General features: G+C 39.3%; 3 protein-coding genes across 5 annotated transcripts; 2 read left to right on the top strand and 1 right to left on the bottom strand.

Moving 5' to 3' along the window:
* The first annotated feature begins 1,499 nt into the window (after window positions 1–1,499).
* LOC146317070 (uncharacterized) lies at window positions 1,500–3,356 on the top strand. Of its 2 annotated transcripts, none has more exons than XM_084733704.1 (2): window positions 1,500–1,651; window positions 2,641–3,356. In XM_084733704.1, exons 1-2 carry the CDS (start codon window positions 1,598–1,600, stop codon window positions 3,187–3,189), a joined length of 603 nt encoding a protein of 200 aa, XP_084589830.1. In that variant the 5' UTR covers window positions 1,500–1,597; the 3' UTR covers window positions 3,190–3,356. The 2 variants fall into 2 exon arrangements, with proteins under 2 accessions (XP_084589830.1, XP_084589831.1); XM_084733705.1 differs by having other exon boundaries at window positions 1,645–1,782.
* A 188-nt stretch (window positions 3,357–3,544) lies between these two features.
* On the top strand, window positions 3,545–8,629 carry LOC146317069 (uncharacterized). 2 transcript variants are annotated; one of them, XM_084733688.1, is made up of 3 exons: window positions 3,545–3,617; window positions 4,660–4,800; window positions 6,957–8,629. In XM_084733688.1, the coding sequence occupies exon 3, from the start codon at window positions 6,963–6,965 to the stop codon at window positions 8,004–8,006; it is 1,044 nt and encodes a 347-aa protein (XP_084589814.1). In that variant the 5' UTR covers window positions 3,545–3,617; window positions 4,660–4,800; window positions 6,957–6,962; the 3' UTR covers window positions 8,007–8,629. The 2 variants fall into 2 exon arrangements, with proteins under 2 accessions (XP_084589814.1, XP_084589815.1); XM_084733689.1 differs by lacking the exon at window positions 3,545–3,617 and having other exon boundaries at window positions 4,579–4,800.
* Window positions 8,630–11,198: 2,569 nt separating this feature from the next.
* On the bottom strand, window positions 11,199–14,861 carry LOC146317068 (uncharacterized). The gene is made up of 2 exons (XM_084733687.1): window positions 14,677–14,861; window positions 11,199–12,972 (listed from the first exon to the last, which is right to left on the bottom strand). Exon 2 carries the CDS (start codon window positions 12,964–12,966, stop codon window positions 11,914–11,916), a length of 1,053 nt encoding a protein of 350 aa, XP_084589813.1. The 5' UTR covers window positions 12,967–12,972; window positions 14,677–14,861; the 3' UTR covers window positions 11,199–11,913.
* Between the last annotated feature and the right edge of the window lie 272 nt (window positions 14,862–15,133).

Here is a 15,133-nt window from a genome sequence, read left to right as displayed (position 1 = left end):
ACCAGTTCCAAAGAAGTCAAGACTCTGTGTAAAAGTAAATGAAAACAGAATGGAATCATTTGCAAATCCTTTACCACTTCTGTGCAATTGAATATCATACAAATGCAAGATATTTAATGTTCAAACTGATTAAATTCAATGTTTTTTTTGTAAATATACACTCATTCTGAATTTGATGGCTGCCAAAAATAACATTTACCACTTTGATTCATCAGCTTTTCTATAAACAACACTCAGTCAGTGTTTGGGAACTGAGGACACTCGTTGAAGTGAAATTCTTTCTCATTCTTGCTTGATATATGACTTCAGGTTCTCAACAGTCGTATTTTGTGCTTCATAATGCACCACACATTTTCAGTGGGAGACAGGTCTGGACTGCAGGCAGGTCAGTCTGGTCCACAATGTGTCTTGGCATCGTCTCGCTGAAATAAGCAGGGACGTCTCTGAAAAAGACATCTAGATATCAGCATGTGTTGCTCCAAATCCTACATAAATGGGGCTTTCACAGATGTCTCAGTTACCCATGATGCCATGGGCACTAACACACTAAGGAGGATTTGCAAATCATTGCATTCTGTTTTTGCTTACATTTAACACAACAGTCCAACATTTTTGGAATTTAAGTTGTATAAAAATGACAAACCTGCACAGTCATGTGATGCTAAAAGCCTGAGACTAAAGCTTTATATCCCAGTCCAGGTAAATACCCAGAAGGACTGTTCTTGTGTTGCAGAGCAGAATGGTTTCAAATGTATTATAATGCTGTTACAAGTTTCTAAAACCGTTCAGATGTTAACTCATTAGAGAAATACTTAATAAGTTATTTGGATAAACAGCACAAGGATTAGATTTGCCCTATTATGAGGATCACTTCACGGCAGCCTTGTTTAGTCTCAGTTGATTTCTGTGCTTCTCTGTTAGCATAATATATCTGTTGTTTATTCTTTGTTGTTTTTCTGTTTGCTTCTGTAATCGACTTGATGTCTTTGTAAATGAATTTGAGAACTGTAATTGTAATTTCAATGTCTAGACCTCTTAACCTCCCACCTGAATACAAAACCCTGCAGGATACCCCAGATGTGAAACACACCCTAGGGAGTCAGTGTCGATACCTGACAAAGGAGCGTAAAAACACTCTGAGTAGGGTGCCGATACCTGTGGCAGACAAAAGGGTGTGAAATACACCTTAGGGGGCGTTTCTCAGGTATAAATGTTTAGGTCTCCCCATTTTCAGGGTTTTTCTTCACTCTGACTGCTAGTGTGTTGATTGACCTTTTCTTTGCAAAGAAAATAAAAACTTTGTCGGCTGGCACAAGTCTCTATTTCATTCTTCACCAGTAGCAGAGAATTTCCAGAACAAGAATAAATAAAGGTTGAACTTCAATTTTGTTCTGCAACCCTGTGTTGTTTGATAACAAATAGCTTCAGTAAAAATATATAGTTTTATTAAGTTCAACAAAAAACTAAAAAATCTTTGAGTTATGTATTTACAGGTCACAGATAGCAGCAGAGATACGAGTGACGCCCAGGTGAAAAGGGTGGTTACTTAACTTACTTATCAGTTCAGGATAATAAACCTTCTACTTCTACTTCTTTCATGCACACAACACCCGAATCAAGACAGACAGTTTGCATCGGAATCCACTTTACGGTAAGAAGTCGTTTTCTCTTTATATATTAATTGATTTATGCTCCTGTTAGTTAAAGGAAGGCTCAGTGTTTCCACCGACAGTTCTGCGGTTGACATACAGAGAAGTCAGCAGCATCAACGTAACGTTTTCAGTAGGTGGAGTTTCCTCAGTATGTCTTTTCTTTTATATTTTCATTTTCGTTTATATTTTGGTTATTTTGTGACTCTTTAATCAGGTAAGCGATGCACGATAAAAGGTACAGGTGTGGTGCTCACATAGACAAAAATCAGGAGTACCAAGTGCTTCATTGCAGGGAGTACCAACCCTGTTCAGGCAATCAGGAATACACCCTGTAATTACTGCAGGCACTGAACCTGGTGCAGACCAGCTGAAAAGATATGTAACATGTGTTCAATGTATGAGGCGGTGCAGTTTGATGCATTTTCATAAATGACCCCCAAAAAAAGTTAAATGAATAAAAAACTGTCAGGGAGAGGTGTGGTCATAAACCCTGCTGCTGCTGTCAGTATGTGTAAAAAACAGAGGCAGAAAACTTCAGTTAGCGTTCAGCAGGATTTATTCTGCAGTGCTGCCTCTGTGGGGTTTTAGGTTCCCCCCAAGCAATATGCAGCCTCTGCTAACATTTTTAATTCCTGTACAATATTTATTTTTTTTTAAAACATACTTTTTCTTAACCCTTCACAGTCTGCATATTCATGTCGTGTAAACACATTTTTAAACCCTTCACATCTGCTTGATTATGTTTACTTGCTCAGATTTTGTTGTGTTAGTCCTCTTTCCTTGTTTTTTATGCTTCTACCTTGGATAAATAGGCTACATAGTTAAATAGTTTATTTTTTTTGTCTGTTTTCATGATTGCTAGTCTGCACAGGGTCTTTATTTTGAAAATTGACCCTGGGATGTTATATGAAAGGGTTAAAAAGGCACTTTTCATTTCCTCTTGACTTTAATGTCTGATTAATGCTGTCTCACTCTGTGCTAACCACAGCTGATCATGGAGGTCATAAAACCCTTCTGGACCTTCTACAACATGTTTGACAGGATGAAATCCAATGATGAGCAATGCCCCCACATTTCAAGTAGACTTCAAGCTCTGCAGGATCTGGTGGTGTTCGTCCAAAAGAAGGAGCCAGACCAACTGTCTGATGATGTGAGCAAAGCTCTGGAGAAACTTAATGCCATTCTGGAATCAGCCAAGGAGGTGCTCGACAGATTCAACAAGATACATGTGATGACTCACATGGTGAAATCCAGCGACTACAGAGCTCAGTTCGAGAAACTCAGCAAAAGTCTAACCGATGCCTTCGTGACGCTCTCTGGGGCTCTGCACGTCCACCAGGAGAACAAACTGGAAGAGCAGGAGAAGAAGCTGGTGGAACAGGAGAACGCGCTTGCTGAGCAGGAGAAGAAGCTCACCAGGCAGGAGAGGAAGCTGGTGGAGCAGGAAGACAGGCTAGCAGAGCAGGAGGACCTCCTGCTGAGGGTGGAATCAAAACTAGCATATGAAAGTAGAGCGTTTTACTGTGTTGTGCAATAAAGAAGAGTCTTCGTCACTGACATGCTGTCAAAGCCTGATGGGAGGAGCATGTTGAGTGATTAAATTTTGATTATAATATATAATTTTACCTTCATGTTCAGTAGATATTCATTTCACTCAAATTTGAATTGTGCTTTAAATAAATAAATAAATAAATGAAGAGCTTGTTCAGCTTGTGGTGGAGTTCATAACATAAGTCAACAGTCCACAGTTCTGTGAGGCTGCAGCCTACCTGGACAGAGCCGTGCTTCGAGCCTAATGCTAGCTTCAGCGTGCTAATAAGCACCGCTGTGCACGAACACGCTAAAAGAGCGGCTTTCATTGATGGAAATGAAAATGGAGAAGCTGCAGTTCAGTTTCAGTTCCTGAACCAGAAGCAGTGAAACTTGCCAAGTTCTCCTCTCTTGCTCAATACTGGGTGAACCCAGGTATGTCATTTTTTTCTTCTTTTTGTGAAGTAAATTTACTTTTGCTATTTCATCAAGCTTGATGTGATTAATCAGGCACGTTGGAATTTCGCCCGCAAATTATTTGCAGTTTCATGCTGAATCACTGTTGGTGGGCAAATACTTTTAGTATGCTAACATTTGCTAATTAGCAGTATAGACAAAGTCCAGCAGAGGCTGATGGGAATATCAATTGTTTTGCAAGTATCTTGTCACAAACCAAAGCACTGGACTTATTTCTAAATGTTGACCTGATGCTGGTCAGTTGAAGTCATCCAGAGGGGAACACACAAATGCGTTCTTGAATAAATCCACTTCACTCAGAAATGCAGCTGAAGGGAAGACCTGTCAACTACAGAGGAGATGATGGAGGTGGGCGGGGCAGTCAGGTGATGGAGAGAGGCAGGAAACTTCAAGAGTGTCTGGTGGACGGATAGAAAATGGTGATGAGAAGGTCTGAGGAATGTGTGGCTGTAGAGGAGCGACAGAAAGAGAAAGTTCAGATTTTGATTAACCGAAAGAAATACATAAAGTCTTGGACAAATAGCACAAAGGTTATATTTAGTAAACATCATCATTATCATTATTATTATGCATGCTAGATTACTACACTACTACCATAGTCTAGTTGGCCTATATATAATGTATACTTGTACACTATACAAGTTTTATACTTTATTTGCATAAAATTATTATTTGAAATGTATTTTATAATAACATATATCAGTTTACTGACAACTTAACTGAAACAGCCGGGCAGCTAGACGGTTAAAGTCTGTTTATCTGAGCTGGGTGTTGCCAGAAAAACAATAAACCTTTAAGCATTAAAAATGTTTGTTATCACTGAGTTATGCAACTGCAGCTCACCAGCAGAGACGTGCAGAGACCTGCAAAGACCTGCAGAGGTCCTGTAGGACAACAGAAACCTGCAGGCTCTGGAGCCCAGACTGCACAGGACATTGATCCTGTTTTTTTCTGATTGGGTTTAATATCTTTGGACTGAAACTGTGATGTGTCTGACCAGAGAACATAAATGACGCCCAGATGAGGGAAGGATGATATCTTATCAGTCAGCATTAAAGGATAAAGAGCCAAACCTTTGCTTCATTTTCTTTCATGCACTCCTGCATTAAGACTGACAGCATACATTGGAATCCACTTTACAGTAAGTAATCATTTCCTCACGATACATAAATTGACTTATATGCCTGTCAGAACCCATTAGCTAGAATACGGCTCAGTGTTACCACAGATAACACAGACTATAGTCCTGCTGATTTGAACTGCAACAGCAGCTAAACTCAAAGTCAAAGAATTAGAATCAGGTTTATTGTCATGCAGCCTCAGTTTTCACTTACAAGGAATTTGTCTTTGTGTTTTGGTGCATAACTGTCTGTCTGTTTGCACCCAGGTGACAATAGTCACAAGTAGGGCTGCATGCAGCTCAGATCTGGTTGTTCAGTTCACCTAAACGCACTTATTTTACCTCATTTATGAAGCAGGTAAAAATGTTTTTTAAAATATTTTTTCTCAGCCTCTTAAGTTGTGAAAAAACAAACAATATTGTATTGTTGAGATAATTTACTTCTTCTTCCTCAGATAAACTTGAACATTTGAGTTTAAAAAAACAAAACAAAAACAAAATTGTATTTCATAAATTATTGAGTAAACTCATGGAAGGGAATTTTTCATTCATTTTTCATTTAACCTTTATTTTAACTCAGAAGTCCACTGAGGTAGAGAGAGACTTCATTTACAATGTAGCTGAGTAAAATAATAAAATAAAAGCTCCTAGACGCAGAAAACACCAAAGAGAAACTCACATAAAAGTGGCAACAAAAAGTAAAAGTAATAACAGCCATAATAAAAAAAATATATAAATAAAAAGAAATAAAACTGTCAGCAACAAACAAAAACAATAAAAATTTAGGGTGCATTAATCAGTTAAAACAGGAACACCTAGAAGTTAAATGTGATACAGTTTAAGATTTAAATTGCCATATGGATAAAAATGAGGAAAACTTCTGCATGTTGCAAGTTCAGTAAAGAACAGCTGGCACCTGCAGCGTAATCCGATCGCTGTCTGATAAGAGTCCACATTGGAAGAAAGCAATGAACTGATGTAAGGAGGTTAAAGTATAAAAGTCACCATGATGGGTGTTATAATTATCTCCAGTGATGAATCTTAAGGCAGAGAGATAAAGTCCAAGGCTTCAGAGTGGCAGCAGAGGAGTGCGTCTACAAAATATCACCACAGTCTAAGACTGATAAGAAAATTGTCTCAATAAGCATCTTTCTACAATGCAGCTGGAAAGACTCAGTGTTCAATATTTGTACCATTGCACATCAGGGTTAATATTTTATGATCTGGTGAACAACATAAAATTTAGATTTGTCTGAAGTGAGAACTAGCATACGATTAGAGTGCAAACTGGACATCAGAATAGCAGTGTTGAGGGGAATTTAAGGCAGAGTGGGCATCATTCACAGCACAAAATGGTGTCACCTGCATAATAGTATATATATATATATATATATATATATATATATATATATATATATATATATATATATATATATATATATATATAGAGAGAGAGAGAGAGAGAGAGAGAGAGAGAGAGAGAGAGAGAGAGAATAAAGCCTCTGAACATCTGGCCAACATCATGTTGTCCATTCTCTAAGATGTCCCCTTGCTGGGAGTAACCGAATCCATTATCTTGCCAGCTTGCTCAGACTCTATGGCGCCATGGGCGACCTAACCGTAACATAGTTTCTTTAAAGTGTAGCATAGGAAGGAAAACATTCTAACAAACACCCACAACAAAAAAAAAAAAAACAATGAAGCACCATACAGTTTTATCATTGGTGTTGGAAAAAGTCCAATTTCCTGTAACAAAAAGCTTACATGGCAACAAGTTCAGCGTCAGAGAAGCAGTCCAAGAAAGGCGATCAAATCCAAGGGGCAGGCAAAATCCAAAGTCCATGAAACAAGCACATAAAACAGGAGTATACTGCGAAGCTTGACACAACGAACAAAGACGCACCCAAACTATCTACCTTTTGTTTTGTTTTTTTTGTTTTTTTTGTCATTCTTGATTAATTTCAACAAGGACTTTTTGAGCCGCTTACATTTCGGCTTAGTTACGTTTGTGCCGGTGAGTACAGGCCCAAACAAGCACCTTCTAAAATTTTTGCCAGCATTGAACTTCCTTGACTGCAAACAAACGCTGGATTAATCTAGCATGCATGTCATGTCAGTTATGTCTGATTAATGCTAGTTGATTCTGTTCTGTGCTAACCACGTCCCTGTCTCCACAGCTGATCATGGACGTCGTCGTAAAACCCTTCAATGCCTTCTACAACGTGTTTGAGAGGATGAGAGTCAATGATGAGCAATGCCCCCACATTTCAAGTAGACTTGAAGCTCTGCAGGATCTGGTGGAGTTCGTCCAAAAGAAGGAGCCAGACCAACTGTCTGATAATGTCAAGAAAGCTCTGGAGAAACTTAATGCCATTCTGGAATCAGCCAAGGAGGTGCTCAACAAATTCAACAAGATGCATGTGGTGGCTCATATGGTGAAAGCCGCCGACTACAAATCTGAGTTCGAGAAACTGAACAAAAGTCTCACTGATGCCTTTGTGACTCTCTCTGGAGCTCTGCATGTCCACCAGGAGAACAAACTGGAAGAGAAGGAGAACATGCTCGCTGAGCAGGAGAAAAAGTTGCATGAGCATGAGACGAAGCTAACCGAGCAGGAGAAGAAGGTGGGAGAGCAGGAGAACAAACTGGCTGAACAGAAAAAGATGCTGGCTGAAAAGGCGGAGAAGCAAGTCAAACAGGATCAGAAGCTGGTGGAACAGGAGAACATGCTTGTTGAGCAGAAGAATAAGCTGCATGAGCAGGAGAAGAAGCTGGACGAGCAGGAGAACAAACTGGCCGGACAGGAGAAGAAGCTGAGTGAACAGGAGAACATGCTCGCCCAGCAGGAGAAGAAGCTGTCCGAGCAGGAGAGGAAGTTTGACGAGAAACAGACGCTGGACGAACAGGAGAAGAAGCAAGTCCAACGGGAGAAGCTGGTGGAACAGGAGAACGTGCTCACTGAGCAGAAGAATAAGCTGCACGAGCAGGAGAAGAAGCTGGACGAGCAGGAGAACAAACTGGCTGAACAGGAGAAGAAGCAGGTCCAACAGGAGAACATGCTTGCTGAGCAGGAGAATAAGTTGCAGGAGCAGGAGAAGAACCTCGCCAAGCAGGAGAGGAGGCTGGCAGAGCAGGAATTCAAGCTAGCAGAGCAGGAGGACCTACTGCAAAGAGTCGAATCAAAACTAGCATATGAAAGTAAAGCGTTCTACTGTGTTGTGCAGTAAAGTTCAGTAGGAGATGCAAATCACCTTGTCATGGTTCAGACATGAAAAATTAACCAAATCAAAACTATTAAAATGTTTTTATGCAAAGTAAATCTGTAGCAGGATCACAGAAATTCTTCCATCAATCACAGACACGCCTTACTGACGACGTTTACATGCACAAAACATCTGTTTACATGGCTGATGAAAACAAATATTTCTGTAATATTCCTGTTTACATGCAGGCTCCCTCTTTCATTCATCCAACCGCCTTCTTGAAAAGGTCAGCGTTGCGATATTTCAGCCTTGCAAAATGTCGGTGTAAACGGGCAAGAGACCGTGTGACACAAAACCCCAGACGAGATGTTCTGAACGTGATGTATACATGTCCAAAGAATACTCCGAAAACCTGAACAACAGCAGCATATCTGACTTTATTTCCTGTGTCTACACATGTATTTGTATATATGTGATTGTTTTGTTTTGTATTTATACACTTTTCCATTTTAAATTTAAATTCAATTAATCAAATGTGTTGCATTTTGTGTGTATTATGAAAGAACTACAACTCTAATTTTGTTGTACAACCCTGAGTTGTATTATGACAATAAATGTCCTTGGATTATTGAAATCCTGGAATTTTATGCTCCATGTGTAGGCTTCCATTTTTTATTTTACGTTGATAATTTTCTGGCTCTTACTTGCCTCATATTACTATAAGACTATTATAATATACTTAACTATTGATAATTGATGATTAAATACTTATATCATTGTTTATGGTGTTTAGATAACTTGGATTTTTCATGTTTTAGTTTTCCTTTAATTAAATAAACTAAAATTTCCCTTAATTAAATGCACAAATAGTGCAAACAGACATACATATTTCACAGAGTTTAATGCTGAATGTGCTCACAGGTGCAGATCAAACAGTAAGTCTGCTTTATTTCACATTAACTTGTGGCTGATGTGAACACAAGCACCAAACTTAATGTCAGCTTTTCCACGTTGGTTTACCTTCTTACACCCAGTCATGATGCAGCTGCATGATTTCTTCACACTGCAAAAAGTTTTTTGTTTTTTTTTTACTTTGCATTTCTTGAATGTTGGTGCAGCTTCTCTTTGTGGTCAAAATAAGTTTGATGTTTCTCAGCATTTATTTCAGGTTAAAGGTTATATGACTCAGATACATGTGAACAATGATAAATACTTAATTTCTCTGTATCACCAAATAAGATTGAAAAATAGTTGTGACAGTGACTCACTGACAAAGGAACTGGCCTTGAGTAATACAGAATATCATACTATGTTGTGATTATCTATAATCAATAATAGCAGCTGTGTTGTTCATCCTAAAGTCCACAAGATGGCGCTATGAGTCTGAAGAAATATGATCTATTTTCTGATCAGTGCCCAGATTTCCTACTTTAAATAACCTGTAAAAGACAATGAATGACCATAATTATGTTGTCTCAGATCATTAAAGATGAGAAATATTCACATTAAAACAGTTACTCTGCGACAAATTTTAGAGGAACCGTTTTATCGTCATAATGAAGAGAGTTTAATCTGATCAGAGATAAATCTGCAGCCATGTTGGTCACATGGACACCTGAAGAAGTCTGTGGGAAACAGTCGGAAGCTACAATAATATCTGAGGAAGTGAAACATGTTTGGAATATTTTATCACAGATTTGTGTTCTCAATGTCAAAATGAATCTCCACACTCAGGTGTTGAGGTTAGCGGCCGCCCCTTTAATAAAGAACGAGCTTTCTACAACAAGTAACTGTTCTCTGCACAGACAGTTCATACCTCAACATACAGTCTTGAGTAAATGACAATATTAATTTACATTTTGGATACATAAGACCATTTCAAGAGCTTCAAAGGATGAATGTGTGGGAAAAATGATAAGTAACATTTCATTTAGTACAGAAAAGTAACTGGCGCAGTGATAAGTGACTCACATGAAATGAAAATTAAAATGATAATGATAATGATTAGTAAATACATAAAATGAAAACAGAATAAATGCTCATGTAAGTATTTAGTTAAAAGACACTGTAGGTGTAGCAAACGTACAAACAGAAAAATAATCAGTCCGTAACATGCAGGTTATTTTCTTTGATACACTAAAAATAATTAAGAGCTTTCACCAGTCTGAGGTTTCATATACAATGAATGATCCTTCAAAACCCATAACACTTTAACATGAATCAGTGATCTATAATCATTTCAGTAGGAAATTCTGTCTCTTAAAAATTTCTAATTGAAAATTTTCTCACAAAAGTTTAAGATGCAATTTTTTCAATTTAAATCCTATAATACACTCTGCTATGATCAGAGCAGACACAGTGGTCAGCAGTCAAAAGCTCTGATTAAAAAAAAAAAAAAAGGAAAAGCTCTGGTTTCTGTGGCTGTCACTGGCCTGTAATAAGTCCATAAAATCATTTAATTCAGTCCAAATGAAATGATTGGATGGCCTGTCTACACCTGTATCTGCCAACCTGCACACACTCATCCCATGCTAACATGCTAGCTTGACAGCTGTGAGCACTAGTTGACCACTCGCTAAACCCCGCCCCCAACAAGTACCCGTCCAGTTATAGCTTAGCAACCATAACTAGTGCTGTCAAGCTTTCATTCTTCTACATGTTGAATGTGTGCAGGAGGCTCTGAGGAGAGCGATACTGAGTCGAGACGGTGGCGTCTTTTTTGTAGTCTCTCAAAAACATGAAACTCAAGAGCAAACACGTGAATGGATTAAACCCCGTCTTCAACGGCTCTAATATAAGCTGTGAATGTTAGCATGTCTGACTAACTGATGCTAGTTTACTAGCTGCAGTAACTTTACCTCCATCCAAACTTGTTAGATCCCACTGCATCTGCATTTGTTCTGCGGGGGTTTGAAGAGGAGGATCTGGGCTGATGCAGAAACAAAACGAATCAACGACGATGCATCTCTCTCTGGTTCGCTGTCTAAGCCGGGTTAGCTTAGCTTTTATCCCAGCTGTCTTTTGTCCGGCAGGGTGACCTGTTTCAGGGTCCACTGCACTGATCAAGTCCCTGTGCTTCCCTTTCCCACGTTAATGAACGTATTTCTGTCACCTGCTGTATTTCACCATCCAGTGCTTGCTGAGATGTAAGCTAACTTAAGCCTCGTTTAGCATTTATGTTATATCATGTATGCACCTACTATGTAACTTTACACAAACACTTTCACAGGGGTCTTGTTTGTAAAACATTTCAGAAACATTAAAACATCAGTTGAAGACTTCTCAGCTGACTTAAGTCAAGTTAACATTAGCTCACATCAACCAGCTAAAGTAGAAAATCTGCTTGTGAGTCATTATTTTAGCCGCCAAAATCCATGGTAGTCAGCTAGAAGTGAGAAGCTGGAATCACAGACCTCGTGTTTCAACAATTACTCCCAGTTTTGACATTAAATCTACCACTGTTATCATCGTAAACTGCATAAATGCAGTGCGAGAATGGAAAGCTTGGCAGGCTTAGCAACAGTAACTAAGGAAGTTCACTGCTAACATTCATTATGATAACGTTAGGTGTTTTTTGTCATATTAGTGACACGTGAGAGGTTGCAGGATACGGTTAACTCCTCATTCAAGCCCCCTTCAAGCTTCAAGACAAATATGCAAACTTCATGTATGGGACTCAATATTGGGAAGAGAAAAATCAGAACATCTGTAGTGTAAATAGATCTGATCAATTCACTGTTCACCAAAAACATGAGCATGAATCCGTTCTTTAAGCGCATTCATGCACCACACTATGTAGAGGAAATTAAAATACATCTCTAGTGATAAACTTTGCACAGATGCAACTCAGTATCATCAAGATCAGACAGATTAGACATAAACATAAGAAAACATCACACTTTACGATTCCCAGTCCAACATTCCCATTGTTTTAACGGTAATAAGAGTTGTTGAGCATGTAAGTTCTTACAACAGGGGCTCGTGTTGGGGCAACGGCTTTAACAACAGGCTTCGGGGCCATGGTGGTGGAGGATGACACTGTAGCATAGACGTGGCTGGAGACCATGTTGGTGGAGTAAAGGGCAGGGTTCATGGTTCCAGTTAGAGGCATGACAGCCGTGGGGCTAGACATTTGCATGGGAGAAGTGATGCAGCGGACAGGCATGGGAGCTGTGGGGGCGGACACTTGTGTGGGGGGCATTATGCTGGGGCGAAGCATTGGAGTTGTATGGCCAGACATTGGCAAGATGGGTAGTAAGGGAGCTGTGGGATTAGACATCTGCAAGATGGGATATAAAGGAGCTGAGGGAATAGACATCGGCATGGGCATGGGAGCTGTGGGGCTAGACGCTGTCATGGGAGCTGTGGGGCTAGATGCTGCCATGGGAACTGTGGGGCTAGACGCTGTCATGGGAGCTGTGGGGCTAGACGCTGCCATGGGAGCTGTGGGGCTAGACGCTGCCATGGGAGGCATGGGAGCTGTGGGGCTAGACGCTGCCACGGGAGCTGTGGGGCTAGACGCTGTCATGGGTGCTGTGTAGATAGTGGAGCTAGCTTGTTCACTGTAGGACTCTTCATCCAGACTCCTTCCCGCAACCGTTTGAAACACCTTGAACAGTACGTTCCCGTGCTCGATCTGTAGAGCCCCAGACAAGACCTGGAAGTTATCAGTGAGTCTTTCGTTGATCTCTCTGAACTTGTCTTCGCGACTGCTGGACTTCAGGATATTCATAACAGGTTTAGTTTGGGAGTATTTTATCATCAGCTCCTTGGCAGACTCCAGAGTGGTGCAGAGTTCCTTCAGAGCGTTATCCACAGTGACGGAGATTTGACTCGGCCCCCTTTGTTTGATGGTGTTAACCAGTTCCTCCAGGCCTTTGACTCTCTGGGCGACTCGTTGGCAGCGCTCCTTGTTGGACTTCACATTGTCCACTAACTTGTAGATGGCCGTGCACATGGACAAGGTAAAATCTATTATATCCATGATTAGCTGTAAAGACAGAGAGACAGGTAGCTTTGAATGAAATGGAATGGTGCCATCGAGAAGGGAACCTAACCAGGCTGAATTAAAATGAAGACGCAACTGAAAGCAGGGCTTGGCATGTATCTATATGTATTGTATTTGACAATCAATCAGCACAGGCTGGTATGTAAAACCTTAAAGTGAAAATCTGAAATTCAGTAAAGCACCATAAGATCTGTATAATAACCAGTTACTTTCCACCACTGCTCAGAACTCATCACTTCCTTCTTTTAAATTCTTTCACTGAGTTTCTTTCTTTGGCTTGTCTTTGTGCCTTCATGACGTCTTAATGAACAACATTCAGACGTGAATAATTTCCTCATGCTTATCTTTCTTGAGACAGACTGTCTAAAGCTGCCAGTCTTCCTCTAAAGCATGTAATGTGCACAGGTTACTGTAAAACATGTGTCAGAGCTCTGCAGTGAAATTGTCTCCAGTTTGAGCATTTTCAATTTTTTAAGTTAAACTGGAGGATTAAAGGATGCAGTAGGTTTACATTTTACTGCCTTTCTGAACAACAAGTCTTCAGCAGAACAAAACAAAGACACACATTCTAAACAACAAAACGGAAGTCAAAAAACAAAACAAGACAAAACAAAACAAGACTCACAACAACAACTCTAAACTCGACTCCCCATGTGCTCCTGTCTGATCGACTCACTCCATCGACTCAAATCTTCACCAACAAAATGATCTTTCAGATTGTGACAAGAACAATAAATAAATAAATAAATACACACAATATGTCTCCTCATATGATTTCAAATTGAGTTAATTTGCTCTTTTCCATGGCTTTTGTTTTTTCCCCCCATCTTTAAAAATAGCACATTTCTTTTTTGGATTTCCAGTGTTTAGGTCTAAGTTTTTTTTTTTTTTTTGTTTGTTTTTTTAATACAGCTGAAGAAAAAGGACTGATCCAGCTCTGTGGTTACCTCACTGTGTTCTGTAACATCTCTTGAAATACACAAATTGATGGATTAAAATTCAAGTCTACGCCCAGCCTCTCTGATAACCATGTTTAACATCAAACCAGATCTTCTGAATCTTTCCTGAAATATATGGATCAATAAATCTGTTATTCTACATTTGAAACAGATCCCTGATTTATTCCCGTCATTTTTATTATCTTGTACATTGTGCTCTGTACTTTACTTTACTTTGTTTAGACTGTTATATCTCTTGTTAAATTCCAACAGTTACTTCATCTTAAATTAATATCATTTTTCTTTAAATCTTTTTTTCCACAACTGAAGAAGAAACTTGATTTGACTCAAGCTTCATATTGGCTTCATCAAAACTCTGGGAAGTATTTTTGCTCAGAATGAGGACTGTGTTTTGTCCCACATCATTTCCACTGACATGACATCAGAAAGGATTCATTCAGTGGTGGAAGGAGGAATGATGACGGCAAGAAAAAAACGTTTCAGTGTCCATTTGGCCACACCACTCTGGTTTTCAGACAGACTCAGAAAAACTCTGAACTCATCCCTTAAAATTTTCTTTCTGGTTTGTGAAAATCCTCCTACTTCCCAAGCAAAATAAAAGAGAAAGAAATATTTAGTAATTAAAATCTAAAAGCTTTTGGAGTTTTAATTTCATAGCATCATTAATTAAAATTTCATAAAGGAGCAAAGTTTTCAGTTAGAAATGAAACTTTAAAAGATAACTTACCTGTTTACAAGAAGCCCGTCTAAATCAAAGTCTGCCCGTCAGAGAGATTGAAACTGATTAAGCACCAACAAACTCAAACTTTCTTTTCCTCTCTCAGCTGTTTATCCGTCATCTTTGATGCCGTCGAACCTCAGTACTACAAACACAACAACAATCAGATTTTTCTTAAACCTGCTCGTCTTGTTTAAGGCCGTAGGAGGTGCAGCCCAGAGGCGCCGCTTACGTGAGGAACGCCGGCATCCACAGGTAAAGTGAGCAGTTGTGTGGAAATCACACAAACACAGAAACACACAAAGTCAAACAGGTGAAATAAACCTGCGTACATCCATATATTCAGTTTCTCTTGGTGCCAATAAAAGCAGACAGAAATGCAAAACCTTTTAGGTCAAAACTGTTGTTCACCTTAGAGATTTAAGTTTACTAAACTTCACATTGTCAAACTTAAACCCTGCTAAAC

Source organism: Lutjanus erythropterus, chromosome 13 (genome assembly GCF_056507025.1).
Source record: "Lutjanus erythropterus isolate fLutEry1 chromosome 13, fLutEry1.hap2, whole genome shotgun sequence".
In the NCBI taxonomy this organism is placed as follows: Eukaryota; Metazoa; Chordata; class Actinopteri; order Lutjaniformes; family Lutjanidae; genus Lutjanus; species Lutjanus erythropterus.
This window is presented reverse-complemented; position numbering and strand designations above follow the sequence as displayed.

Bases quoted from the DNA above. Each gene is read 5' to 3' on its own strand.
- LOC146317070 (XM_084733704.1), top strand. From the start codon at position 1,598: ATGCACACAACACCCGAATCAAGACAGACAGTTTGCATCGGAATCCAC. The intron at 1,652-2,640 runs GTAAGAAGTCGT...TGCTAACCACAG, and splicing joins GCATCGGAATCCACTTTACG to CTGATCATGGAGGTCATAAA.
- LOC146317069 (XM_084733688.1), top strand. From the start codon at position 6,963: ATGGACGTCGTCGTAAAACCCTTCAATGCCTTCTACAACGTGTTTGAG.
- LOC146317068 (XM_084733687.1), bottom strand. From the start codon at position 12,966: ATGGATATAATAGATTTTACCTTGTCCATGTGCACGGCCATCTACAAG.